Consider the following 15,213-nt stretch of genomic DNA (forward strand, 5'->3'; position numbering starts at 1 on the left):
TCATTATAGTTTCAATGAACACCTTCGTGCACTTTATAATTGTATCTTCAACCATTCAAGATAGTCATCCAATGCATCTGCAAAAACGCCATATGCAATCATATGAAGTGTCTCTATCACCTTTTGATAAGGCGGGAGACCGACTCCATTTCTCGGTTGCTGGAAGAAAGGTTCATTGGCTTCCATGTCGTTAGCAATCTGACAGATTGTTGTATGACCATGCAGAAGCGTTGCCAGAACACATAACCAGTGAAGGTATAACACAGCAAAAACTAGTTGTGTATGAGCTTGTAGTTGCCTTCAATTCCGATCTTCTGAATTGCCGCGCGACCAACCTGCAACCCCACACACTTCTTCTTTGTTTCAGCCATTGCTATCCAATTTGCAACAATCAAGGGAATCTTGTCTTCTTTGACATTCATGAATTCACTCTCAGACTCAAAGCTCGAATACGATGATGAATGGTCAAAAAGTAGCTCTACCAACAAATCCATATAAACAAAATGCAAATCTTATGTCATCCACGCGAATCTATGAGCCGCTAAACAAAATTTATGAGAAAAAGGCTAAGGAAATTTACCTCTGAGCAAGTCGTTGGACATTTTGAGGCCACGCGATGGAAGGGGTGGCACGACCAGACGGCGGGAAGCAGAGGAGGGGCTGGGGCAAAGCGTGGGGTCTGACAATGGCTCAGCGAAGGCAACTAGGCCTAAATCACGCCGGTCTAGGCGATGGCACCAAATAGTGGAGGCACAGGGATGTGTGTGACGATGGAAGCGAGTGAGTGTCTTGAAATATTTGTGGAACCAAGATTTGGGTGGATTCGGGCGCGCTATATCGCCTAATATGGGGGCTCACGGGCTTGATTTGGAGCAGTCTTAAAAAATCATGCCGATGGAGCACGGGATGGTGAATTTGCTAGGGTGGGTTTTTCGGCCAAATAACCATACTAGTGGTTATTATGCCAATCATGCTGATATGATGACTCTGCTAGCATTGCTATAATTAAGCAAAAAAACATGCATGACACTTGATAGGGTGTTTGTTCGATCTTCACATGTGTGAATGAACCGGATTGTAGGAGGGAAGTGCAAAACGTTTGGGCTGAACATGAAGATGAATACCTGGGACAATATCTACACTTAAAAACTCTTACGAAGCATGTTTTCACTTCCCTTTGTAGATAAAACACCAACCACCATACAAACAACAACACTGCACACCACCACACCACAAAACTCACAAGAAAAGATACAAGGTGCTGAGCAACAACAACACAACCCCATGCACCACCAACCAAACTAGAATTGGAAAGAAACACCGGTTGGGGTCATCAGAGCCGTCATTCATGATCAAGCAACAAATGGGAAAGACGTAACCAAACACCAACGAACTATAGGCTCTAAGGAGGCGTCTTCAGGAAGGGCACGCCGTAGGAGCTAACTAGAAGGGTTGGGCGCGCTTTGCTGCGCCGTTGGTCTTGTTGAGTTTCTTAAAAAAAAGCCACTCTGTTTTAAAACATAAGTCGTATTACTTTTTTGAAAACTCAAACTTTTTAAGTTTGATTAAATTTGTAGAGAATAAATCAAAATCTATAATATCAACTCGGTATGATTAGATTCAGCATGAAATGAATTTCCATACTCTTTTGTTTAATATTGTGGATGTCGATTATTTGCTCTGAACTTGGTCAAAGTTACTTCCTCAATCCATATATAGAGCCTAATGCATTTTCCTAGACTAATTTTTACCACATGTTAAAGTAATTATATATGTCATGCAATTTACACAAAGCATTCTGTCAAATTCGTACGTGAAAAGAGATTCTCATGATATAATTTTCACATTATACATCTCATATACTATTGATCTTATTAATAATCAAAGGTAGTTTTGAAAAATGCATTAGGCCTTATATATATGAATGGAGGGAGTACAAAAGTTTGACTTTCCAAAAACTAATAGCCCTTATATTTTGGCGGGTGGGGGAGATGATAGCGTGTGTTTTATTTGTTATTTATAATGCGGTGATTTGGTGGGCCTTTCGTGTGTGATTCTGTGTTATCCGCTAACCAACCTACATTTATGTGGGAAAATTTCCATGTTGGTGCCTACATGTACTATGTTGATGCTATAATATCACATGGTGGCACCTTTTCCTTTCTAGGTGGTGGGAGGGGTGCGCGGGGTTGATATGTTTTATAGGTCGATTGTTGCTGATTGTTTTGAATTGTTCGCCCTGTCGAAATTGTAAACCAAATCCAAAATTGAATACCTAAATTGAATGAAAGAGCTTCAAAATTAGGGAACATAGTGAATTAAAATAATTGAGTGGGAGAGCTTGAGAAAGTGTTGACCCGGTTAAAATTGGGTGACCCAATTCTAAATTAAATACCACAATTCATTGTGAGGCCTTGAAAATTAGAAAACATAGTGTATAGTATAAAAGAATTAAATAAGAGAGCTTTAAAGAATGTTGATCCAATCAAAATCGGGTGACCCAGTTCTACTTAGAGACCTCAATTGAATGTGTGCTCTTTAAAACTAGGGGGCATAGTGTTAGAGCATCTACATCCAGACTTAAAAATCCGGCCACCTACACGCCCGCGGGCGCGTCCACGAACAACGTCAGGTGGCCCCTCATATGGGCTGCCGCACATCCACACACCTCAAATGCGGAGTCTCAAATCTATGCAATACATGCACGTCGATCATACGATACAAATTTTTCGAACTCAATAGTTTGAAACAAAGCAAAACAAATCATAATTCAACAATCCGGACATGCCAAAATGAAATCAATGTCCGAGCATGACAGATGCCTCGCTGGCTGGATGGATCACTCGCCATACGCCATCCATGCAGCCTGCTCCGAGGCCATCCTTGCGTCTTGCTTCGCCTGCAACCGGACCGTATACTCCGCATGCATCCTTGCCACATGCTCCGTTGCTGCCGCAGCCATCTTCGTCGCCTCATACTCTCTATGGCCATTGATCTCCTTCTTCGCTGCACATCACTTCTTTGCATGCTCATCCAAGTGGGTTTCGTCTGCCAACATGATCTTCACACCCTCAGTGTCCCGTACGAGATGTAATCTCTCCTTCTCAAACTCAATCTCTCCAAATGTCTTGGCCTTCTCGATCCTCCTCTGGCCCCAACCTGGTCCGATGGCGCAATCCGCGTCGGCGGACGGATGGATGGGGTGCGGGGTTTCGGGCGCGGCCACGGAGGAGGGACATCTGCTCGTCCATGTCCGCATCAGCTCCCTGCGATGCTGCCGCTTCCCTCTCTCGCGGCTGGCGTCGCCGTTTACTTCAGGTGACGTTCTCCGGCTTGCACGACGTAGCCGAGGGTGGGACGCCAACGGATGAGGCGGACGCAGCCTCTGTCGCGGCGGTCGGGGACGGGCTGGACGACATCTAGGGCGGTGGATCGGGACCGGCGGTGAGGATGAGGAGCAAGGGTGGCGGACGGCGCACGGGAAAGGTAAAAGGGGGGCAGGAGGAGGAGGAGGAGGAGGAGGAGGAGGAAGGGTTTGGTGGATTTGGTGCAAATTGTGGTGGAGTAAAATTGTCGGGTCTGACCTGGCAGACGCGCCCGAGCGCCCCATATACCCGCTCATATTTGGGCTGCATATAAGGGGTGCCGATCAGCCCGGGCATTTGAGGCCCGTTTAAGGAGCCCATCTTGATCGCATTTTTGTGACCGTGTCGTTCTCCCGAGCGTTCGAGGCGGGTTTGAGGCGCTTCGCTGTAGATGCTAATAGAGGATATGAAAATCAGCATAGCGTCCCCCGACATTGAGAATCTCACTTTTTTCGAAAGTTTATTTTTAATCCTGACATCATCTTATGTATAAAAACAACCCTGTCCCAATCATGATCAAGACAAAACACGGTGTGAAGAATTCAGATTAAAAAAAATTGCGGCAGTGATAAAATACCAAGTATCATCTATCATGGCTGTCGAATTTTGTTCAAAATTTGTTACTGCATTATATTTTTGTCGTGTTTTTATTCATAGCTAGCATGAAAACGAGAGAAAAAGCGACTGATCGATGTAACCTCGCTTGTTGCCTTGCGTTTGCCGTCTGGGGTGACGTACGCGATTCGGTGCTTTGCATGATCTGACCGAACTTGCTACACGAACGTGCGCAGCGCAGATATAGGCGAGTCACTGACGCTAGCTGCGCACAAAGCGGCGAGAGCTCAGCTCACTCACGGTCACGCGCACCGCTAGCTCCCATGGACTACTCCACCTCCCTCCTCCGCCTCACCTTCCTCGCCCTCGGCGCCGCCCTGGTCCTCATCGTCGCCCGCTCCGCCTTCCGCCTGCCGCTCGCCATCGACGCCCCGGCCGCCTCCTTCTTGCACGGCGCCGGCGGCTGCACCCGATTCTCGCCGTGGGCCTGCCGCTCGCCACGAACCGGCAAGGCCCCGCCACGCCGCCCATCGCACGAGTCCGACGTGCCGCGCCACCCGCTCGACCCGCTCACGGTGACGGAGGTCAACCGCGCGCGCGAGCTCCTCCGAGCGCACCCGCCGTTCGCGTCGGCTCCGTCGGCCCTGGCCGTGCACGCGCTCGCGCTCGACGAGCCGGACAAGCCCGCCGTCCGGCGCTGGCGGAAGGGCGCCCACGCGCTCCCGCCGCGCCGCGCCGTCGCGGTCGTCCGCTTCCAGGGGGAGTCCCACGTGCTCGCCGTCGACCTCGCGGCCGGCAAGGTCGCCCCTCTGCCCGTGCCGGCCTCCGGCTACCCGACGATGACCATGGACGAGCAGACCGCCCTCTGCGCGGCGCCGTTCAGAGACCCGGCGTTCAACGCCACCATCCGGCGCCGCGGCGTGCGCCTGGCCGACGTCGCGTGCCTGCCCATCTCCCCCGGGTGGTACGGCCCCGCCGAGGACGGCGGCCGCCGGCTCATCAAAAGCCAGTGCTACTCCACCGAGGGCACCGCCAACTTCTACATGCGCCCCATCGAGGGCCTCACCGTGCTCATCGACATGGACACCGGGAAGGTCGTCCACATCTCCGACCGCGGCGCCGGCATCCCCATCCCGGCCGCCAAGAACACCGACTACCGCCTTGCCGCCAACGACGACGCCGATAGATTCGGGTACCAGACGGTGCGGGCGCCGTCGATGGAGCCGGCGCCGGAGGGCCCAGGAATCCAGATTGAGGACGGGCACACGGTGCGGTGGGCCGGGTGGGAGTTCCACCTCAAGGCGGACGCGCGCGCGGGACTGGTCGTGTCCCGCGCGACGGTGCAGGACCCGGCCACCGGGGCGCGGAGGGAGGTGATGTACAAGGGCATGGCGTCGGAGCTGTTCGTGCCGTACATGGACCCGACGGAGGCGTGGTACTTCAAGACCTACATGGACGCCGGCGAGTACGGCTTCGGCCTGCAGGCCATGCCGCTGGTGCCGCTCAACGACTGCCCGCGCCACGCGCGGTACATGGACGGTGTCTTCGTCGCCGCCGACGGCCGGCCGTACGTCCGGGACAACATGATCTGCGTCTTCGAGCGCTACGCCGGCGACATCGCGTGGCGACACTCGGAGAGCCCCATCACCGGCATGGACGTAAGCTTCCCTCCCGCACACCCACACCTACCCTATTCTCCCTGCTACGTACGTCGCTTGTTTTGTTTCGCCGCACTACTATACTTCGCGCCAAAGCTCTGCACAAGAGTAAAATATAAAAGCTGATGTGGCACAAGTTTTGGCAACTAGTTATGGAGAATCTTTGATTTCATATACACGCACTCACTCAACAACAACAACCTTGTCAATTCTCGCAAAAAATAGGACCTCGACAATTTCGCACGCATCTCAAAGTCTCAAACAGGGGGCCGTGTACTTTTTTGTATTATATTTGAAAGGACATAAATGGTGGATTCGTGTGAAACCACATGTCACCTCGAGAAATATGTGTATACTTGGTTCATAAAGTGCGGAATCAGTGTCACAAAACAACAAGTTTGAAAACCAACTTCACATGATTATGATATATACCTACTTATAATAGTTCTAGGTATTTCGAAAAAAAAATATGTTTCAAAAACCGTCTTATATTTTGGTACGGCGGACTATTTAAGTAGAAATACTGACAATTTATATACACATATAAGTACTCAAGGAATATGGGTATATGGAAATACATACTTAAATATGTACTAGAAAATATTCTGGATGTGACTTTGTTTTCCTCTAAAGGAATCTTCAACACTAGTCTAGCTACCTGGGAAGGAGAATCTTGGACAAGAAAAAATCAGGCCCAAAAAAAATCGTGCGACAGTAGTACAGTACTAGGCAGAAGGGAAGGGTCCTGTCTTGCTGATACTGACCGAGTGACAGCCGGCTTGGCGTTTATTGGAAGTGGAAATCGCCGTCGCCACTCGAGTGAACCTCACTTTTTTGCGTTGCGTTTGCCGGTAGCATGCTCTGATCGAGATCGCTGGATGGTTGCGGTGCAGATAAGGGAGTCCCGGCCGAAGGTGACGCTGGTGGCGCGCATGGCGGCGTCGGTGGCCAACTACGACTACATCGTCGACTGGGAGTTCCAGACCGACGGCCTCATCCGCATCAAGGTACGTTCGCCATCCATCTTCCATCCCGAAAGGTACCACAAATTCAAATTTGGCACGCTCACACAAATGCAGAGCAGTGTGGTTCGTACGAGCCTATTTTCTTATGAGTGCAAGGTAAAAATATCGGGCTTCTTGCTTTTTATTAGTGGAGCTTCACGTCATAAAGCACCTTGCTCTCTCGGTTTGCCGGAATAAAACGGGGTGTCATTTTCGCTCCTTCCGTCACTGCTAAGAAAATTTTGTCCAATGTGCACTGTCTTTGCATGGTTCCTTGCATCAGTCCCCATCTTTGGGTAGCTGTCCCCCTCTTATTTCAGCAGAAAAATGGAAGGGTGTCCAAGAAACTTGTAACTGAAGAAGTAGTGACCTAAAACGTCTTATATTAGTCTACGGAGGAAGCACATTACAAAGATCAAAACATGAATGTGAATGATTTGATTGTTCCATTTTACCAAAGTTCACATGATCTTCCCTCGATGGTTTCAGGTCGGGCTCAGTGGGATCCTGATGGTGAAGGGCACGCCCTACTCCCACATGAACCAGGTCCAGCAAAACGAGGAGATGCATGGCACCCTCCTCTCCGAGAACGTCATTGGTGTCATCCATGACCACTACGTCACCTTCCGCCTCGACATGGATGTCGATGGCGCCGACAACTCCTTCGTCCGCGTGGACATGGCCCGCCAAGACACCGCGCCTGGCGAGTCCCCACGGAGGAGCTACCTCAAGGCCACACGTCATGTCGCGAGCACGGAGAAGGACGCCCGGGTCCGGCTGAAGCTCTATGAGCCGGCCGAGTTCCACATCATCAACCCGACGAAGAAGACACGTGTCGGCAACCCCGTGGGCTACAAAGTCGTCCCGGCCGGCACTGCCGGTAGCTTGCTGGACCCCGAGGACCCTCCGCAGAAGAGGGGCGCATTCACAAACAATCAGGTGAAGTGTCTACTTACACGGAATTTAAGGCTTTTTTTTGCGAGGAAATTTAAGGCTTTTTTGTGATACCACTATTAGGAGATGCACATACTATCTTCTTGATGGCACATTATGGGTTAGTAAAAACACCATTTATCAAGGGACAAAAACAAGACGCACATATACTTGGTGAAAATCAATTTTTCTTCATCATTTGGTTTTTTGCAACAGATTTGGGTCACGCCCTACAACAAGAACGAAGAATGGGCCGGTGGGCTGTTCGTGTACCAGAGCAAAGGGGAGGACACGCTGGCTACTTGGTCGGAGAGGTACGTTTGTGTATCTACAAAAACAGTGGATTTGATGGTCCGAAAAATGTTAGCCGTCTGATTCGCGTATGTGGGCGCACAGGGACCGTCCGATCGAGAACAAGGACCTGGTGCTGTGGTACACGTTGGGGTTCCACCACATCCCTTGTCAGGAGGACTTCCCCATCATGCCCACTGTGTCGTCCAGCTTCGACCTCAAGCCAGTCAACTTCTTCGAGAGCAACCCCATCCTCAAGCAGCGGCCCACCATGGAAAAGGACCTCCCCGTCTGTGCCGCTACCGCCTAAGACCAATCGACAGGATACATATGTGCTCGAAGACAAAGCCCGGGCACATTGGGTTGTTGCCTGGGCCATGAGGCCGTGCGTAGGCTTCCGGGAGCACCATGCAGTGCCCCTAGCCTTGCATAATCATGCCTCCGCCTCTGGCTAGCCAATAGTCTAGTATGTGTAGCTCTATGTTTGTGTTGTATGGTGCTTTTCTCTTCATGAATATGAAGTGTATTTAGGCTGTCTAAGAATCTTGGACCGATGGTAATAAATTGGGTGCCGACGTGAAGGAAAATTAAACCATTGGATTCATGTTTAAAAGTAATATTGTATTGTTGTAGTTTGTAACTATTAATATTATGCATATAACAAATTTGTGGCCAGAGTTTTAGCTTGGACAATCAAAATACATCCTAACAACGGAGAATGGCCGTACTAATATTAACAATAAAATCCAGCAATCTGCATCTTGTGTGCAAATACTAATATTAGTCGTAATTTCTGACATGAGAAATGAAGTGGGAGAACCTTAGACATGGAATCAAGAAGTGCATGACTGTTTTCTTTTGGATGCCCTCCATCGCTGCCTCGTCAAAGCTCCAGTGGCTGTCGTGCATCGACATGGGCGCCGACATGCCGCCTATGCTGATGGTCGACCAGATCGCCACCGAGCTATCGCCGTGCAACCCCACATGTACACCTGCGAAGGGGGCCATTTTCTTTGCTTGGTTAGATTTCTCACCGATCAAAACTCCATCCAACCTCAGTCCAAACTGGCATTAAGTCATTAACAATCCTTTCCTTTTACAACCGATTCAAGCCAATGTTGGTTAATATCCTGCAACAGAAAGTTATCTTCATTTAGTATAGCATGCGTGGACATAAGTATTGAATTCATGCTCCAGCTAATTCATCCAAAACTCTAAACTGATGGAGAGAGGTGGGTACATATATTTCAAAACTGTTAGATGTGAAAGGTGAGATTGCATGCATCGATAGTTCATTAATCAGGTGCATGGTGCACATATATAGGTACAAGAGGTGTCGAACTTTACTTGTCTCCCAAGTTGTACAAATATATAGGGGAGAGAGGAGGTATGACGTAATAAATACAATGCCCGAGTCCTATACATGTATACATGTTCAACACCCTCGCGAAGTCAAAGCGTCACCGGAAATACAAAGACTGGACCGAAACTCCTCAAAGGTCGATGTCGGTAGGCCCTTCGTCATAACATCGGCGAACTGTTGAGCGGTAGGCATATGCAAAACTCGAATCCAACCAAGCACCACCTGTTCACGAACGAAGTGAATGTCGAGCTCAATGTGCTTTCTTCGTCGATGATGAATGGGGTTGACGGAGAGGTACATGGCAAAGACGTTGTCACAGTAGACAATCATGACATGAACCTCACAAAGCAAGCAACTCCTGAAGCAACTGAAGAAGCCAAGAGCACTCGGCAACGGTGTTAGCCACTGCTCGGTACTCCGCCTCAGCACTCGAGCGAGAGATCATGGGTTGTCGCTTGGACGACCACGAAATCAGCGAGGGCCCGAGGTAGGCACAGTATCCAAATGTAGAGTGACGAGTGTCGAGGCAGCCAACCCAGTCTGCATCTGAAATAGGCAACGATGTCAGTGAAGGAGGAAGCCGTCAAGGTGAGTCCGATGGTCATAGTGTCGCGTATATACCAAGGAATACGCTTGAGTTTACGTGTTAGTTCTAGTTTTTATGTTGTTTCTTTACATCGTTGCTGTAGTTTTGGGGGGTTTATGTTTTCTGTTGGTTATTTAACTTTTTCTTTCCCCTTTTTTCTTTCTTCTTCTTATATTTTTTCACATTTTAAAAGACGTGGTGAAAAATTAATGCATAGTAAATGATTTTTTTAACATGTCATACATATTTTTAATACATGGCGAACATTTTGTTAAGCAGGGTGAACATTATTTTAATGCACGGTGAACAATGTTTTAATACATAGTGAACAGCTCTAAATACACGTGGAACTTCTTTTCTTTTTTGAACACTGAACTTCTTTAAAATGGCATTCATCTATTTTTATATAAATGTTCACATTTTTCTAATTTCTTTAATTGAAATGTTCATGCACTAAAAAGTGTTCACAATATATGTTAAGAAAATGTGTTTATGCTAAGCAGAGAACCTACTAAAAAATGGGTACAATTTCCCTTTAGTGTTCTTCTCAGCTCACAATTTCCTTCAAGAGAAAAAGACTTCTGAAACAAAAGCACACCCGAAATATCAAACAAAAAAGGAAATGAAACTTCCAAACAGTAAAGGCACGCTCCAAATAGGAAAATAGCGTACGAAAATAAGGGGAAGCATGTAATGGGCCACAAAACAGTTAGCCGGCAAGCTCCCATTGTTAGTTGATAGCGTAGTCTCGACAATCGGACGCTATAAGGCGTCAACTAGGAGGTCTCAGAAATCTTGACACCTTAAATGAATGGCTATGACGGTAGTGCGTGTGAGTGGCATCATCATTGCTCCGGTCTGATTGCATTTCCTTTAGTCAAGCGTTGGCAGTATTTCGTGTTGCAAAGATCGATGCCATGGAGAAGATGTTTCCGAGAAATTTCACTATAGTTCTTAGTTACAGGAGTTACTTTGTAATTTCTTGGATTTATGATCCAAAGAATTATACCTGTAATATTGGTCGAGCTTGAATAAAGTTTCAGGTTTTTCTAAAAACATATACGAAATGGATGGCTATGAAGTCGACTGAGATTTAACTGCACATGATAGATGATCTACAGAATCCCATATAAAACACCAAAACATCTATCTTAGTACACCGTAAGTACGAGTCACTACGAAGGTGGCTAAGACGAGCTCCAGGCAGGGATTCGTCCATGGCGGACAGGACTCCGGCTTGAGCGAGACGACGCTACGTTGGACGGAAAAGACGAGCACTGAGGCGCGGAAGAGCGGCAGCTCACCACAGGCTCGATGGACGCGACAAGATGGCCGGGGACGTAGTGGAGACGGCGAGGGAGCGCGCTGATGCCGGCAATGGCCCTCGGCTGCGACGAAGAAGACGAGCTCGAGGCAGAGGTCCTTGTCAAGGACGACGGCTCGGGGAGGTGCTTCCGTCCAGCTACTGGAACAGGAGGTTGAAGGAGACTGTCGACGAGTCGTGAGACATTGCGGCGAGGCTCCACGTCTTGATTTCTGGTCGCTATTATCCGCCGACCAACGACATCGCTAAGTTTCCATTAAAAAAAAATCTGTCTATCCTACCCTTAGAAAACGAGGGTACCCTATACTGCTCACAGGTGAGGGAGCGGTATACTAAAATCCGACCGCTCGTTTTCTAAGGGTAGGATAGACAGATTTTTTTAATGGAAACTTAGCGATGTCATTGGTCGGCGGATAATAGCGACCAGAAATCAAGACGTGGAGCCTCGCCGCAATGTCTCACGACTCGTCGACAGTCTCCTTCAACCTCCTGTTCCAGTAGCTGGACGGAAGCACCTCCCCGAGCCGTCGTCCTTGACAAGGACCTCTGCCTCGAGCTCGTCTTCTTCGTCGCAGCCGAGGGCCATTGCCGGCATCAGCGCGCTCCCTCGCCGTCTCCACTACGTCCCCGGCCATCTTGTCGCGTCCATTGAGCCTGTGGTGAGCTGCCGCTCTTCCGCGCCTCAGTGCTCGTCTTTTCCGTCCAACGTAGCGTCGTCTCGCTCAAGCCGGAGTCCTGTCCACCATGGACGAATCCCTGCCTGGAGCTCGTCCCGCACGCACACGCCCAGCCACGCGCGCACTCGTTCGCACTCCACGTCCGCTGCAACAGCCGGAGTGCACGCGCCGCAGGTCCACAATGACCGCTGCCGCCTCCAGTACGCAAGCAGCACCAAAGCGTCCCCTCGCCTCATCGCCGTCCGCGGTCAGCGTGATCCTAGAGGGCAGGCCGGGACAGCCAGCCGCCATGATCTCGCCTACCCGACAGGGACCTATGTGGATACGAAGACGAGGAAATACCAGTCACGGGTTAGCGCCAGCGTGACGGGGTCCCAACAGTGCCGGCGGGGTGGCGAGTCCTCGAGAGCCTCGCAGCGGGAGGAGGGGGAGGGGGGCGGGGGAGAGCAGCAGGGACAGCCTCCTGACCCACCATAGATGGCACGCACGCCGGCGGCGGCTGGAACCAGTGGGTGCGGTTGGGAACGAAATGGAAGGGCAAGGGCAGGATGGGCCAGGTCGACACATGGGCGAGCTCAATTTTTTTCTTCCCGAAATGACCTCACGACTTGTATACTGGAGGACGGAAGCGCTGCAGTATGGGCTATACCGCTCGCGATTGTATTGGCCAACTGGAGCAGTACAGATTGATTGCCACCATAAGATATCACAAATGGACGGCCAATATTTGCCGCGGGGTATCATAAAAGAGCTCTCACTTATACCGTTAGCAGATGTACTACCAGTAGTAACGAGTAACTAACTAGGAGGAATCTACGTATCCTTGCATGAACAGCAAGCAATTAACCACATCAACATTGTCTGTTTGTGGCAGCTGCAACATGTTTTAGCGTCAGTTGATTCTCCCTTCGCGCCCGACGGGTCTGCTATGGCGACGGCAGCTCGGGCATGGGCGGGGCGGCGAGATGGCATGCCGCGGAAGGCGGTTCGGCATGGGTTGAAGGGCCGGTGAATGAAAAAGGTCGAAGTAAGTCGATGATGACCAGGACTAATGTTGGGGGGGGGGGGGGAATCACCCTCCCGCATCGCTCCCATGAGCGACCCGGAGTAACCCAGCCCTCATCGCCTCCCAGTGGGCGGCGGCGAGTGAATGCGTGCAATGATCTTTATCAGAAGGCGTAGGTCATGCACTCATGCATGCACCCCCACGGTGACATCGGCACTCAGCAGAATCAGCATGTCATATGTGTACTGCAGAATGGGGCACGGCAGCAGAGGGTTGAGTTGGCATCGTCAGCACCAAATAGCAAGGAGCCGAGGACTCGTCGTTGGAGAGCCAGTGAAAAAAGCCATGCTATAGCAAAATAGTGCAGGTCATAAAACTCACTATTAGCATGCTAGAACGAGTAAGAAAGACATCCCCGTGAGAGAGCACTTCCTGGTCGCTCCCACGGGCGGCCGGGAGCGAACCCTAGCCGCCAGCAGCGCAGCACCCACCTCCCCCGCTTCCCCTCGCCGCCGCCGGACGGCGTCGCCGGGCAAAGCCCGTGCGGCTCGGCGGCGGCGGGGCCCTTTCCTCCTTCCGGTCGGAGCGGCGCGGCGCGGGCCGTCCTCTTCGGCGGGAGCTCGGCCGGCGGCGATGCTAGCTCGAGGCGGCGCGGCGAGGTAGCGCAGGGGCGGTTCGGGCGTGCTTCGGGGCCGGCTGGCGCGGTTCTACGTGCGGCGGCTTGCCGCAGGCGTTGGCGTGGGCGCAGGGAGCGGAGGGCGCGGATCTGAGCGGGCCACGGAGAGGGGGCATGTGGCTGCGTGGGCGCCGCGGCGAGGTCACGCCGCGCGTGCGTGGCGGCTCGGGCGGCCATTTGTGGTCGAGCGCTCCTCTGTTGCTTGGGTGTTCTGCTCCACGGCCTCGGGTGCTTGGGTACTCTGCTCCGCGGCGTGAGGGGCTCGAGAGGAGCTGGGACGAGGTGCTGCTGCACGGGAAGGTGCTGCACAAGGGGTCCTGCAGCGCGGATCTGTCACGGGAGGTTGCGCGATGGCGCGGTGAGGGGCTGCTGCTCAGGCGGAATGGTGGAGCGGCTTCGCTGTGAGATGCAGGAGCAATAGCTTCGGATCTGCTCGGATTCAGGTGGAGCCGGTGGACGTCGACCATGGGGATTGTGTGCTATGCAGTGCTTCGGATCTGCTCAGATTCGGAGGTGTGGAGGAGCTCCGGGCGAAAGTCCAGCACTGACCTTGGGTCGGTGCCGGCAACAGCGGCGCCATGCTCATGGTGTCGTTCCCCTTCTTGAAGGTGTTGCCGTGGAGCTCCATTACACAACTCTCCGGGAGAAATCCCTAGCTTCGGATGGTCGAAGTGGGCGATGACGGCGGCTACGTCGTTTCCTTCTTTGAGGCATCGCCTTGGAGAGTCAGCATGTTGCAGTTTGCACGGATCTCTTCGTCGTCGAGGGCAGTGGACGTCGGGGCGGCGGCTCCGGGTGATTTCTGATTGTGCGTCGAGATGGCGATCTCGGGAACAATGTGAGTGGCGGCTCTATGAGGTGGGGCTCCATCTCGACATTGGTTGGGTGGCATCCTTGTCCCGCTTGGGCGGTAGGGGTGTCGGCTCGGTCGATGCGCCCCAGAGGGGGCGGTCTGACTTTATGTCGGGGCGGCGGCCCCGGATATGGTGCGACGTTCGTGGTCTGCGAGCGGTTGCCCTGAGCAGCGTGGGCTGCGGGCAGCTGGGTTGTGCGGCGTTGCTGCTCGTGGGGAGCGGTGGTATGTCGGGGCGGCGGCCCGGGAAGGCGGTGCCGGTTGATTGCGCTGGGCGCGACGGAGCGGTGGATGTCGGGGCGGCGGTCCCGAGAGAATCTCTGGGCGACCAGACTTCTGTGGCAACGATGATGGTGGGAGCGATGTCGGTGACGCGGCAATGGTTGCGATAGTCGACTCTTCTTCGGCGTGTCCACGGTTTTGCCTCGGTTTGCTTGTTGCTGTGGAGTCGAAGCTGCGGCGGCGGGGCCCTGTGGTGTACGATGACTGGCTGCAGGTGGCCCGTTCGGCGATCTTTCGTGGCGCCAGTCGTGCCTGATTTTATTCTTCTGAGTTCTCCGTCAGAGTTGGAGCTGCGTTGTCTGGCCGTAGGTCGACTTGTCGTCGATTAGGGTGGGCTTTGCCCTGTGTGTTTCAGTCTATGGAGTGGGCTTGGTCCTTGTTGTTCCGGTTTTTGCCCGATTTTCCGTAATTAACTGGGCAATTCTCTTCTGCTTAATTAATAGATGAGGCAATCTTTGCCTCCGTTTCGAAAAAAAACTATTAGCATGCTATATCATGCAATGTATAGCTATATAGTACTGATTTATAGCATGCAATTAGCAATGCTATAGCGCGCTATTTTTTTAATGGTTGGAGCACCAGGATGAAGAGGTAGGGCAACAGAGGATCAGGAGCCCTCTTCGACAATTGAGCCACTGAG

The 15,213-nt window shown here is 51.6% G+C and overlaps 1 protein-coding gene across 1 annotated transcript; it reads left to right on the top strand.

Annotated features, from left to right (window-relative positions):
• Nucleotides 1–4,169: 4,169 nt before the first annotated feature.
• LOC123043469 (primary amine oxidase) lies at nt 4,170–8,401 on the top strand. The gene is made up of 5 exons (XM_044465925.1): nt 4,170–5,578; nt 6,472–6,585; nt 7,072–7,521; nt 7,732–7,829; nt 7,912–8,401. Exons 1-5 carry the CDS (start codon nt 4,244–4,246, stop codon nt 8,114–8,116), a joined length of 2,202 nt encoding a protein of 733 aa, XP_044321860.1. The 5' UTR covers nt 4,170–4,243; the 3' UTR covers nt 8,117–8,401.
• The last annotated feature ends 6,812 nt before the right edge of the window (nt 8,402–15,213 follow it).

The sequence above is a fragment of the Triticum aestivum genome, chromosome 2B (genome assembly GCF_018294505.1).
Source record: "Triticum aestivum cultivar Chinese Spring chromosome 2B, IWGSC CS RefSeq v2.1, whole genome shotgun sequence".
NCBI lineage: Eukaryota > Viridiplantae > Streptophyta > Magnoliopsida > Poales > Poaceae > Triticum > Triticum aestivum.